This window comes from Indicator indicator, chromosome 4, assembly GCF_027791375.1.
Source record: "Indicator indicator isolate 239-I01 chromosome 4, UM_Iind_1.1, whole genome shotgun sequence".
Lineage (NCBI taxonomy): Eukaryota > Metazoa > Chordata > Aves > Piciformes > Indicatoridae > Indicator > Indicator indicator.
Window position 1 is genome coordinate 28,909,127 of NC_072013.1, and position 13,688 is coordinate 28,922,814.

Below are 13,688 nucleotides of genomic sequence, written 5' to 3' on the forward strand. Positions count from 1 at the left end.
TGGAGAAGAGGAGGATCAGGGGAGACCTTATTGCTTTCTACAGCTACCTGAAAGGAGGCTGTAGACAGGTGGAGTTTAGTCTCTTCTCCTAGGCAACCAGTGACAGAACAAGGGGACACAGTCCCAAGCTGCACCAGGGGAAGTTTAGGCTCAAGGTGAGGAGAAAGTTCTTCACAGAAAGAGTAATTGGCCAGTGGAATGGGCTGCCCAGGGAGGTGGTGGAGTCACTGTCAGTGTTCAAAAAAAGATTGGATGTGGCACTTGGAGCCATGGTTTAGTTGTCAGGTGGCGTTAGGTATTAAGGTTGGACTTGATGACCTCTGAGGTCTTTTCCAACCTGGTTGATTCTGTGATTCTGTCAGTCAGCAGCTAATGCCCAGCAGCCACCTGTGGTGCAGTGGGGCAGCTCTCAGAGGCAGTTCTGAGGCTGATATAAACAGCTATATGAATTGATGTCAGCACAGAATTGAGCCCCTGCATCTTGGAAGGAAAACCTGGTTTTCTATGTGCTTACACACACTATAGGAAGACCCTCCCTGTAGTCAATACTACAGCCAGAAATCTCACTCCTTCCTGGAAGTTGGTGCACCCTGGACAATGTGCAGGGGCAAGCTGAAGGTTATCCCAGCTGACAGCTTGTTCCTAGTGGGCAGCAAATTACAGTTATTTATTTAGGCAGAAAACTGAAGCCATCATCTCAGCTGTGGGGTTCAGACAAAGAGAATGAATGAATGAACGAATGTCTGTAGAGCTCACCGATAAATGATGCCTCTTTCATGGAGAAACATAAGGGCTGAAATAATTTCTGCAGCATAGAACCGGGCCCGATCCTCATCGAAGCGACGTGACTTCTGAATGTGGAACATCAAGTCCCCGCCATTTACGAACTCCATCACAAAGAACAGGCGATCCTTCACACACACAAACACAACAGACACAAACAGCATTAGTCATATCCTCTGTCACTCCCAGAAAACACCAAGTAAAACTCTTATCTCCCAAACAAGAACAGATTAAGCACCCATGAGATGCTGTGGTGGAAAAAAAAAAAAGTCTCAACTTTTTCAGGAAAGATTAAGTCAATACAAGGAAGATCTGTTAGTATCTCCTTATACTGCACGCCCTTGCCACATTTTGACCCCAGTAATGAAATTAATTCCTGTTAACATGTGGATTAGGTCTACCAGTAGTTGTATACTTATCATAGTCAGTGATAACTGTCCTTATCCTGAATCAGGAGAAGATGATGATTCCCCTGAGTGAGCACAAGAGACATCTTCAAAAAGTCACTTGCTCCGTACTAAAGAGCTCAGCTCTCCAGGGAAAGGTGCTCCAAAATACAACACATATAACCAGACTGCCCACAGACTGCAGCCTCACCACAACAACACAAGGGCGTAGGAACAGCAAAGACAATGCTGTCTCAAGGGTATCCCAACAGTATTTCTAGGGAATGTGTTTTTTTCCAGAATGGGATTTCCCGCCATACAGGAAATGGCAGCTGCCATTTGGGCCCTCAGATTTCATCTTTCCTCTGACTAATCTGCAGAGATCCCCCAGTAATGAAGGAACTGATAAGGACAAAGCATAAACCCAAGTTTCTGCTAGGCAGAAAAGCAACCTATTTAATAAGGTTCAGCCCATTAACCACACTTCTAGGTCTTTGAGGGTTTTTTCCAGCTTTGTTCTGGGTTTTGCAAAAGTCTACAGAGCGGGAAGCACTTGTTTAACCTGCATGCTCAACAGTGTGGATAGGGGTTTAATGTGTACAATAGAGGTGCTTGCTTAATTGTGAGAGGAAGGACGCACAGTGACTTATCACAAAAGTACACCCTAGAATTGTCACAGTCTGGTTCAAAAATTTCCCCTAGTAATTGTTTTAGGACATTCAGTATTGATTGTTTCAGTCTGAGTATCAGGAATCACCAGACTGGAAAAGAGATACACAATTCACTTGAGACCAGTCAGCCTTTTAATGGTACTATTTGTACTTTCCTCACAAGCCCCTTCCCAGGTCTGATGTTAATCATCTACTAGCTAGTTTTAAACCCTCTTTAAGTTTAAGAGGATAAGCACTGTTATACTCTGCTGTCTGGCAGCCAGCCAGCTTGAAATGACCACTGATATTAACATCCTGAGATGCACACAGCAGAAGACAAAGCAACCAGGAATCCTTTCATTCCTCTCTAGACATGAGCAGGAAAGCAAATGGCTCGTGACAGATGAGTACAGCTTTCTTTTTGTCATCCTCCTGGGCTCTGCTCAATGGCTCCCTCTGGGCTCCTTCCAGAAGCTAAAATAGATGTATTCCCAGCCATCTCACAATACTACCACATGTAGCACCAAGGCCAAGTGTTAAGTGCTATCTCCAGTCCATATAAACAAAAATGCTTCATTGTTTCACTCTGCCTTTATTACAGGGTAGCTGAAAGACACCCAAGCTGGCTCATCTAGGGCAGCAGTCTAAGCCAGAGCAGCAAAAACTCTGCAAACCCACCAGCAGCCTTGGCTCTTCAGCCCACAGCAGATCTCTAATGCCACATCGTCAACTGCCGTTGGTTAAACTGCATCTGGCTGTGCTGTGCCTACCTGTTCAACAACTCTTCCTCCAGCTGCAGCACCAGTATTGCCTCTGCCTTGCCAGTCAGGCCAGCTTTTACATCTCCTTCTTTCCCGCCCTCTTCCTTGCGGATCTCTCCACATGCCACAAGCTTATCAAGCCTAGCTTGTCCAGGCACCTCTTCAATCCCATACTTAAAAAAGAAATCCCTCTTGCCAGATCTCCAACAGGAAGCAATGTAATTTACCATCAGCCTGATGAGGGATGTGTCTGTATGTATTTATGTAAGCAATATATATGCCTGTATAAACATGCATACAATTAGGTGAATGTGAGTGTATTAAAGGTGAGCTTCATGGAAGCAAAGCTAACTCTTCCTGGTTTAAAACATACATGTCCTGCTCCTCCACTGCTGGCCTACCTCAGACTTCTGGATGCATTCATCTTAAAGGAAGATACCATTTCTTCTTCCTCAAAACAACCAGTTTTAAAAGACACATCACTGGTGACATGAAATTAGCAGCTTTTTGTTACAAACAGCTCTTGCTTCAGACTAACTGCAAACCTCAGACAGTATCATTGCATATGCGGCATGGTGCTCACAAGCACAACAGCTAAGGCCTCACCTCCAACCCATAGTCTCATTTCACAGGAACCTGCAAAATTAATGCATAAGTCAATATGGATTCTTTAATTACTGAAGCTCTCTTATTTAGGCCTAATAGAACTTTGGACTACTCTACAATTTATTTTTTTAAAAGAGGTCCATCTAACTGCCTATCCAATTTACCAATGCTTAGAAATCCCACGGGGTTGCTGAAGAAATGAGCAGGACATTTCATAAGGCTGCCTAGCAGTAGCACAATAGGGAATGGTTTTTAACTGAGGGAGAGAGTAGGTTTAGCCTGGATTTTAGGACGAAGTTCTTCAGTATGAGCATGGTGGGACTCTAGAATAGGCTGGCTAGGGAGGTTTCTGAATGCCTCCTCCCTAGGGGTGTTCGAGGCCAGGCTGGATGAGCAGCTGAGTCTAGTTGAGAGATGGCCCTGGCCATGGCAGAGAGGTTGGAGTAATGAGCTCTAAGGTCCCTTCCAATCTAAGTCATTCTATGATTCTATGACTACAACTTGCCTATAATACAGCGTATGTGCATTGGCCTGCTACATACCCAGCAACAGATCATCTTTTGGGAACCAGGACCTAAAAGTAGAGCGTCGTCTTCCATTTTGACTCTTAATCAAGGACATCTCTTTGCCAAATTGCAAAGGCCAAGTGCTTTCCCAGGAATCATTAAGAAGTGAAATGAACAGTGCTACTTTATGGAGAAAAAAACCCCAAACCACAAAAAAACGGGGGCAAATTGCAGCAGGCAGAGTAAGAGTGAACAGACATCTTAAAAAAGGGGCCAGGATAATGAAATATTAAACCAGCAGATAGTTCAGATACTTGCAAATTTGACTTGGAGTTATGTGCCTCCTTTCTTGGTGACTACCAAGGGGAATTAGGAGGAGTTGAAAGCTAGCATGTTTGGGTTTTTTTCCGACAAGGCTTAATACTGAAATCCTCACATTTCTATCTTTCTGTTTTGCATTGCTCAGTCTTCCCTGATCTGCTATCTCTGTTTGACGTTGGCAGAAGTAAAAAAAAGAGCATTTGAGTCAACAGGAAACAGTGACGCAGAAGCCTTCGCAGCAGCAGCAGCTGCATGAGGAAATTGTGTTGCACCATCTCTGGACAGGGGTTGAGATGAGTAGAGCCCCAGAGCAACTGTTACTGTAAATTAAAGAAATACTTGGAGGAAACAAATTAAGTCCATGGGATCAGGTGGGCTCATTCCAAGGTCAGCCTACAACTAGAGATTAGCCCTGCCAATTTCAGAGCAAGAGAACCGTTTGGGGGTTTATTTGTTTAAATCTGAGTTTGCTATCTGAATTTGTTTGCCCACACTTATCAGGGCATGGGCTGCTTAAAGTACGTGCTGTGTCCTGAGGACAGTGTTTGACAGCAATCACAGGTATCTGTTTTGTTTGTTGCCTTAGCCAGATGTTGGTGGGGCTTGAAGAGGGTCCCTGACTGCAAAAGTCACTGGGTGGGATAATCCACATACCGATTACTACCCCCTGCAAACACAAGTACCCACTGAAATCCAACTCAAATACCACTTCAGCCCTTTGTCCTCACCAGCTCTAGAAGCGAGCTGGTTTGAACCCTCATACCTTAGCCAACTTCCATCCACTTCTAGCTGAGTCACAGCTGATGTCCACATACTAGCCACAGAAGACTAAAGACTTGTCAAGATGACAGGAGTGAGAGCCTTATCTCCAATCACAGGCTTTGCTGCCAGTTAAATGGGATGGCACAGCACCATTGCCTTGGTTCAGGCAGCATAGAGGGAGGAGATGGGGAAAGAAGTATTTCCTATGTGCAGACATGGAAGAAGATAATATTTGCTGTCTTGCAAGAGCTGCTCTGTCAAGGGCAGCATGGAGGCCAGAGAGGATTTCTCTCAAAAGAGTTATCAGTGGAGGTTCAGGAGACCCACTGGAAAACACCAAGGTCTCTTCAGCTTCAAGAGGCATCAGGAATAGGCTTGAATAGAGTCTGCATACCCCTGTTGCAGCAGAGCTCTTCCAAATACTGCTTCTGCCCACATCAACTGCTCTGCAGGACAAGGGGGTGAGTTGCCCCACCAAGGACAGATCCCAGCAGTAATTTCACAGGAATCTTCTCTTTAGATGACAGATGCTATATAAGGCAGCATCTGGAGGATGTGGATGCCTGGTTAAATGCAGTTTGGAGCAATGGCCAAATTCTTCTTAACATCCCTCCCCCTCACAAAAGAAGAAAAAACTAACTGGCCTGGGCTCAGGGATTTTGTTAAGTTTGCACTTCATCTGTTTGGAAATAATTCATGCACACAGCTCCTTAGAAAAATCAGCTTTGGGCTCAATCTGAGTTCACTGAAGCCAAAGGGTTTCCCCAAGAAAACAGTCGTTTTTCACTCTTTCGGCAGTTTATGCTTTGCAGAGCAGAAAAGCAGGCTTTCAAAATCATCTCCATACAGAGACAGCTGTGTCACTGCTTCCCAGTGCAACTTTATTTTTTTCCAAAAAGAGTAGCAGGGCTTAGGGAGCTTGCATGCAAATTATTACAAGATAATTACAAGAGCTGGCAGGCTCCCTCAGTGCTTCCAATGTTCCTGCTCTCCCTTCGTGGTCCACAACCCCCACACAAAGCAATCTGCCTCAGGTCTTGCTGGGAGCACACAAACTGTGCTCTCTCAGTATCAGACCTCAGAAAGCCACATGTCCAACTCCCCCAGCAGTGCAAGTGGCCATCTGTATCTGGGTCAAGTCATGCCAAAGCACAGGACCCAGAGAAGGAATAAAAAACAGGTTTGTTTCTCAATATTTATCTTCATAGGAGCAACAGAGCCATAAACCATGCTCAGATGCTACGCTGTGCCTAAATGCCTCTCCTCCACACCCAGCCCTTTGACAAGGCAGCACTGCATCCTGGCAAGCTGCCTGCTGCTTCCAGCTAAGAGGTTCACAGGAGGGCAGGCTGTCCAGGGGGGTTAGCCATGGCAGCCTTTCAAAACCAGAAAGGATCACAGGTGTCATAAGAGGGAATCACCAAAATAACCTTGGCAAGTACAGAGCTGAAGCAGATGTAATAAGCTGAGCCCCAAATTTCAAGGCACTGGTCAAAGCCTCACTCACGTGACTGTGATGAGGCAAGGCACTGAATTATGTGCTGGCTGAAGATTCGGTCCTTTGATTTCAAACCAGAATAACCACATCGAGCAGAAAAGAAGAAATACCTCTGTGCTCAGCTGGAGTCACGTGCACGCGTTAGTGATGCTTCTTAAACATGGCCACAGTGATGACTGCCACAGCACCTGTCACTGCCCTGCTCGCCCCACGGCCCAAGGCTCCCAGACAGGCACGGCAGCAGCAGAAAGACAGCAGGTTTTCAACCATCTGCTTGACGATTTTTGGTGCTCTGTTAGCTGTTCTACTTCCCTGCTCCAGTGAATGCAGAAAGTACATGCCAGCCTCAGGAACCACTTCTGCTTAGGAGAAATCAAGTCATGGCAAGGGAGCGTGCCACAGATGGCACACACAGCCCTGAGGCTATCGAGATAGGGAATCGCTGTACAGAGTGCCATATCTGAAAGGCTAAGAAAGGAAAGGTTTCTTTTGTTGCTTTTGGGGTGCTTTTTAGACAGAGGGAGGCGCAGTGAAAATTTAGCAAACTTGGAAAAGGGGGTAAGGCACATGCAGGGTCTCTTCCAGGCTGAGAAGCTGGTGAGGACGTTTCTGAGAAGCACGGGTCACTTCTCCACACCAGACTCCTTTTTCCTCCTTTAACAAAGGGCTCCTCTGTCACTGTCACAACTATGGGAATAGGGCAGCTACTACCAGTTATCACTGACAACTGCCCTCTGCCATCTGACACTCACAATAGCAGGTACCACGCAGACCTTCTTGCACTGCTGCGGAGAGGCAGACAAGCATCACCTAGAGAATAACAAATTGGCTCTTTCCATTTGCATAAATAAACTCTGTGGGGTCCCTCAAGGGACAGGCTGCCTCTGGCACGCATGTGTGCACAGCATACCATTAATGCTGAGCTCATTCCAAAAGAGCTGAACAACAACCACGGCATCCCAGGGTGAGTTGATGGGAGTTGTGGTTTCCCACCTGCTCTAGAAATAAAACAACATAAAAAATAAATTAAATAAAAAATAAATTAAAAATAAAATAAAATAAAATAAAATAAAATCACAAATGTAACTACAGGCTCCAAATCTCTGCCCCTATTTACCTCAAGCTTGCAAGCTGGACAATTTTTGTAACACAGGAATACAATTGTTTCTCTGGAACAATGCATCCTTTGGGATAAGTGAGTGAACCATACATGCATCCTTCCTCTTCATTCCCTCCCCTCAAGACAGTCTAATTCACAGCAGAATTACATGATTAGCATTTCATGACCAGAAATTTTTACTGAACACACACACAAAGACAGATGACTATTATCACTCTTTTTCATTTCTATCTGTTCTATTAAAAATAATCCAAAAACCCCAGCTAAAGAAGGGGGAAGGGGAAATCCCCTCAGGTGCTAGCTCAACCAATTAAATCACAAACAAGAAATGTCTGTGCAATCCCAATTAAAGGAAAAAAAAAAAAAAGGAAAAACAAAAAAAAAGCTGGTTTGGCCACCATTAAAGCAAAATACCCCCCAAATTGACAGAAGAAATAAAATTGGATTCTCCTCTCCAGACCTTTTCAAATGGCACATAAAACTACATAAACATCCTTTCCCACCTGAAAAAAATCAAAAACCTGGCTGAAGTTAGAGGGAAATAAATTGAGGAATAAGGAACTAGAATGGATCAAGCTATAGACATCATCTGTTAATCAAAGATTTATAGGACATCTGTATCCCTCAGCTGGCTGCTGGTCTCAGAACAGAGTAGCTCTGTGAAGATCATGTTCTTTCTACAGCCTTCAGTTCAGAAAAAAAGCTACTGGAATTGCTGTTTCTGGTTTGGAGTAACCAACCTCTGCAATATCTGCTGGTTTCACACTGTGCTGGGGAAGGCCAGAGACCTCTACCAAAGGTCTTCCTGAAAATTCAGAGTGCTGAAACACCCAAAGGTCACTTGGAAATGGCTTGCTGTAAGAGTTTTGTAGATCCATCCTCTCACTTTAAATATCATAGAATCATAGAATCAGTCAGGGTTGGAAGGGACCACAAGGATCATCTAGTTCCAACCCCCCTGCCATGGGCAGGGACACCTCACACTAGATCAGGCTGGCCAGAGCCTCATCCAGCCTGGCCTTAAACACCTCCAGGGATGGAGCCTCAACTATCTCCCTGGACAACCCATTCCAGGGTCTCATTTTTCACCTGTTTCCTTTCTGAGGGGGCCCACACCTTCCCTAGTCTTCTTTTTACCATTAATATACCTGTAAAAATTCTTAGTGTTCCCTTTAACCTCCCTGGCTAGATTCAATTCAAACTGTGCTTCAGCTTTCCTAACCAAGTCTCTTGCTGCTCAGGCAGCTTCATTATATACCCCCATTCTAGCTGTCCTTTCCTCTGCTCCTTGTAGAGTTCATCATCTAGAAAGCAATACAAATTCAAAGTGACTGAAACCTAACACACTGCTGGGTCACATCTCAGCTAGTTACCTCTTCTCTGAGCGTCAGTTGTCTTTTTTTTCCTCTCCCCTCTCCCCTCCTCTTCAATACTGATTGGCTCCTGATCTGCTTCCTCAGGCTGTTTGTGATTTGGTTCCACTTCAACCTTGTTATGCCACAGCTTCCTTGACTTGAAGTCCAAAGCAAAATATTAGTTTCTTGTACTGTGGCTAACCATAAGCAACAGCATCTCCTCCAGCCCCTCTTGCATTAAGCTTGGTAATTTTGTAACAGTCACAGTCTCACAAGCCATGGCAGATGGAGACAGACATTTTCTCAGCTTCATATAAATGCAAGTATCCAAAGTCCCTCAACGACCAGGGTGGGAAAGTTACACTCAGGGGCTGCAACACAATTACAGTTCACATTTTCACTTCATCTCCTATCACTTCAATGTGCAGCTTAAGCATGGACTCCCAGTAAAGTTCACAGATAAAATCAGAAATGTCAGTCTGATCTTGTTTCAACTTCTGCAAGAGAAACCACCCTGCCTACAGAAAACCCCTGACCTCATAGTTCCTGCAATGATGAGACCACTGCAAGGCACTACTGTGAATGTCAGAGAAAGCTGAGCCTTTCAGACCAGGCTTTGAAGGCTTCAACATTTCTGGTTTACTGGTAACTAACACCACTATGCCAGCAAATACATCATGGGTTTTAGTGGATATGAACATCACAGAAACCAAGAAAGACATAGTTTTGTCCAGTCTACCTTTATTCAGTGCTAGACAGGACAGGAGCCAGAGAAAGGCAGAAACCTAACAGCCCCTCCCCATGGTAGTAAAGTCAATGTGAGGGCATCACGGCACACATCTGCAGAAGCCACAGGAGAGTGTGAAGGTGGAGAGAGGAAATTCCCCTATACCTCCCTGTCCAACAGCTACGCCCCTCACCCCGCAAAAAAAAAAAAAAAAACCACCAAAAAAACAAACCAAGAACACCCTAAACTCACCATCCCAGGGCCCCAGCTCAAGCTCCTGCAAGCTTGACTTTAGGAGGACTCTGCAGCAATGCCTGAGCAGGGTGCCTGTGTTTATGGCCAGAAGACATGTTAGTCTGTACCCAAGCTTTTTGGAAAATGCCAGGCCTAGAAACATTTTTGCTTGATTTTGACTGGCAGCAACAGAACTGAAGCCTGCACTGGTCTTCTAGCACAGCGTCTTGGGGCTAATAACAGTCTCAGTGCTCAAGAACAGAGGCAAAAGTCTCAGTGCTTGCAGAAAAGCATCCAAGAAGTGCACTTGGCTGTTGGCCATACAGACACATGGAGCCATGCCTCCTCAACATGCCAGAGAGGGAAGGCTGGGGGTTTAGAGCCTGGGAAATGAACAAAGCTGTCCTCTGCTCCCAAAGGGCTCCCTCTCAGTGCTTTTCAAAGAGAACATCGAAGAGGTCTCACGGCTTCCCTGTCACCTATCAGCACGCTCCAAGGCCTGTGTCAGGATGCTTGTTTGTTTAACCAGAGCCCCAGAAAGGCTGCTGCTGCTGCCGTTGATGACAGTGGAGTGGAGAATCAGATTGATGCTGGAGATCCTCCGGAGGGACCATGACTAGGGGATACCCCTAAGCATACAAGGGCACCTGAAGACTCACTGCTGGGTGAGTAGCCACCCAGCTGCCACCACTAAGCCTCACCACTTCGACTAGGGGGCCCTCATTTGAAAACTATGCCCCTGTCAAAGGCTCCAGGTTAAGTTTAACACTTCTAGGAGGTGAAACAGACTCATCTCCCTAAACACCTGGGTGATCCATGACATGATGCCCACACTGACCCTGGGAAAACTGCCTGTGTGTCTCAAGAACCTGCAGGACAGTGGAGAAATCCTTCTCCTTTCATGTCAAAAACATGATGTCAGCCCACAGCTCATAATGGGAGCAGAGAGCTGCGTGTCGGACAGCAGGCTGCCCTCGTAAAATGGGACCAGTTCAACAATTATGCTACCCTGGAGTGCCTGGGCCAATGCCTATTGGCTTCAATAGCATCCCTGCTAGCTATTATCTTGGAAGGACGCTCATTATAGAAAATCACGTCTCTCTGCCAAGTTCTCCTGTCTCACTATTTTTGGAACAACACAGAGCAACCGCCAGCAGAGCCACACCAAAAGTAAATCCATATAATGATCAGGTTAGCAGGGACAGCACTGGAAACAGCATATCCTGGGGGACAGTCCCCTGGAAGCACCCTGCAGTCATGAGAAGAGATAAGGGCAATAAACATAAAACACAGAAGCTATTTGACACTATTTGCATGGGAAGTTGATCTCCCCAGCCTGTTCCATTCTCATGCACGTGAGTGGGGACAAAAGGATTTAAAAGCAAACCACCTGTGCAGGAAGGATGGTTCCTAAACCTGAAAGAAGACAGGACTGCAAACTCATTTTAATTAAAACATTCCAGGATCCACATTCCTAAGGATTAAATTATTTACTTAGCTATTTATACATACAGCCTCTTTCACTCATTCTAGGACAGTATTGCTGAGGTGTTGGATGTCACCAGTGTTAGGTAAATAGAAACGAGCATTTTTTGATGCTTGTGACCCTTAATGCAGAATTCATGATTTTCTGCAGGTCTGCCCCAGCACCTGTCAGCAACTCAGATTACTGGAGCAGGAACATAATTCTCTCTGACACCAGAGGATGATCCTAAAGCCATAAAAAACCCCAAAGAAATAAAAAAAAAAAAAAAAAGCAGAGGTAAATGGCTTCAGCAAGGTAGAAAGTTCCAAGGCAAGGCTTTCAATTAAAAAAAAAAAAAAATATCAGAGATGTGATGAGCAAGGAAGACCTCACACAGATGCAGCTGGAGCAGAACTTAAACTGCACCCCCTACAAGGGAGTAGAACTCATTCCCTTTCACAGGAAAGGAATCTGGAGGTGCAAATCCAAAACTGCCCCGCCTAGCACTGGGCACGCAGAGGGCCACATCCAGCCTCTGCCAGCCTGCTGTGTAGCTAATATTTCCTCTTTAGGCTCTGAAAACTGTGCCCCATACCAGGCAGAGACAACCCTTGCAGCTCCTACCACCTAGTGGCAGCAAAATTTCTCTGAGAAGAGCAAGGAGGCTGTTTGGAGGTCAGGCAGCCTCAGTCCACCCTGGACAACTAAAGCAGCCTTTGCTAGAGAGTATCACTTATGCTGTATCTGAGACCAAATTATGACCATATTAAGGCAGCCCAAGAGACCAGGAAGCTTTTCTGAAAACCATCAGCAGCTGATGCAAGCACAGAAAAACCTCAGCTAGCTCTAAAACAGGCATGTTAAAGTAGCAGCACTACAGATTAACTCAGGTAATGCACTGCTGTTTCTGCACTTGTGTCAGCTCAGCTAACAGTAGATTACTGGCACTCCATGACATTCCACTGTGCACTACAGACATGCCTCAGGCTGTTTAAATTACCCCTAGGCTGCTGAAGTTGGAGGAAGACTTTGCTGATTTGGGAGGAATGTTATACAAGACTCAGAATTCAAACGGCTCTAGATCCAGCCAAACCATAACACCCTTTGAGTGCTCTGTCCTCAAACTGTTGCAGCATTTCAAGTGCTTCCAAGGTCCTTCCTTTCCTTTTCCTCTTGAAATGGGAAGTGGGGCTATAACAGCACACCTCTGTTCTAAGTGCAGCCTCCTTACCAGGGCCAAGCAGAATCACTTCCCCTGATCTCCTGAAGCAGCCCAGTATGTAATTTAGCTTGTATACAATGTGCCTGCACAGGTGGCTCATACTGAACTTGGCACCTACCATAAGCCTTCCAACTGGGATACTACCTTGCCAGTCAGTCTCAGCCTGTCTTGATGCATCTTATGACAACTTTGCTTTGACAAACAGTGAGAAGCCTCAAAATGGCTAATTCTTGAAAAATTGCTACAGACAGGCCCAAAACCAAATTGGTCATTATTTATCCAAGATCTCCATAGCAGAGTGGAGTCATGCTTTGTTTTTTAAAACATAAATAGCTAATAACACATTTTCAGAGTTTGGGCTGTAAGTGTGATACATGAAGTGGTTTCCATGTAACTGCAAGTGAAACTAGGTTTTTTTTTTGTGTAACCCTACCCTAAGTCCAAACATAAGTGACATTTTTAAATATGGCTGCAGGCTGACATGTTGAATGACAGGTTAACTCTTTTACTCTTTCATATATAAATAGATATAAAAGAAATATATTTTATTTTTTTGCCAAGTTTGCGTTAACAGAGGTAAAGAATAAGCAAAAACTCTATATCATCCTGGCTAAACCCTCCTGGAAGGACTCTGTCTAACGAATACCCTGCTGTTGCAATCATTTCTTGTCTTTATAAGTAATTTAAATCTGGTTATTCTGGATTGAAGTGGGCATCGCTGAGTGCAGAACATGGGTAAAAGATGGGATGAACCACATTAACCTGAAATCCTTTTTTCCTTTTGTTAACTTTTCCTATTTTGGTTTTGGGCATTATTGGAAGGAAGTGGTTTTCTGTTACTGACAATCCCTATAATGAAGCAAAGTGGAATTTAAATAAAAGAAGAACCTGGTCAAAACTGGAAATAGCAGGGTCCTGCTATGGCAATCACCACTCCCTTGGCACACTTCCAGAGACTGACTAACTCTGTGTTCAGGGCACAAGGGTGGAGGGATTCTTCCCTCAACTCCTCTGATGACAAGCTGCTCCAGAAATTCCTGTTCCAGGCTGCTCTACTGTTTAGCAACCCCTTTTCACTTCCAGTCTAACTGTATCCATGGGCAGTCTAGACTCATTTACTCTTAGCCAGCATCTTGACGGCTTTGTTTCCCTCCTCAGCATTTGACATCTGTAGACATCAATCAGATCCGCTTTTTGCTTTCAATTTGTTGGAGTAAACACTCTCTTCCGGTTTTTTTCTCCTTTGCAAGAGAGTCTGCAATTGTTTCAACAGCCCAGAAGACCTTGCCTGC

The 13,688-nt window shown here is 44.9% G+C and overlaps 1 protein-coding gene across 1 annotated transcript in view; it reads right to left on the reverse strand.

The window, feature by feature from the left end:
- Positions 1 to 13,688, reverse strand: part of PRKCH (protein kinase C eta) — a 119,031-nt gene that overhangs the window by 46,612 nt on the left and 58,731 nt on the right. The window contains exon 10 of the mRNA XM_054380670.1: positions 757 to 911. Coding sequence (XP_054236645.1) covers positions 757 to 911 — 155 coding nt within the window. The remainder of the gene's footprint in view (positions 1 to 756; positions 912 to 13,688) is intronic.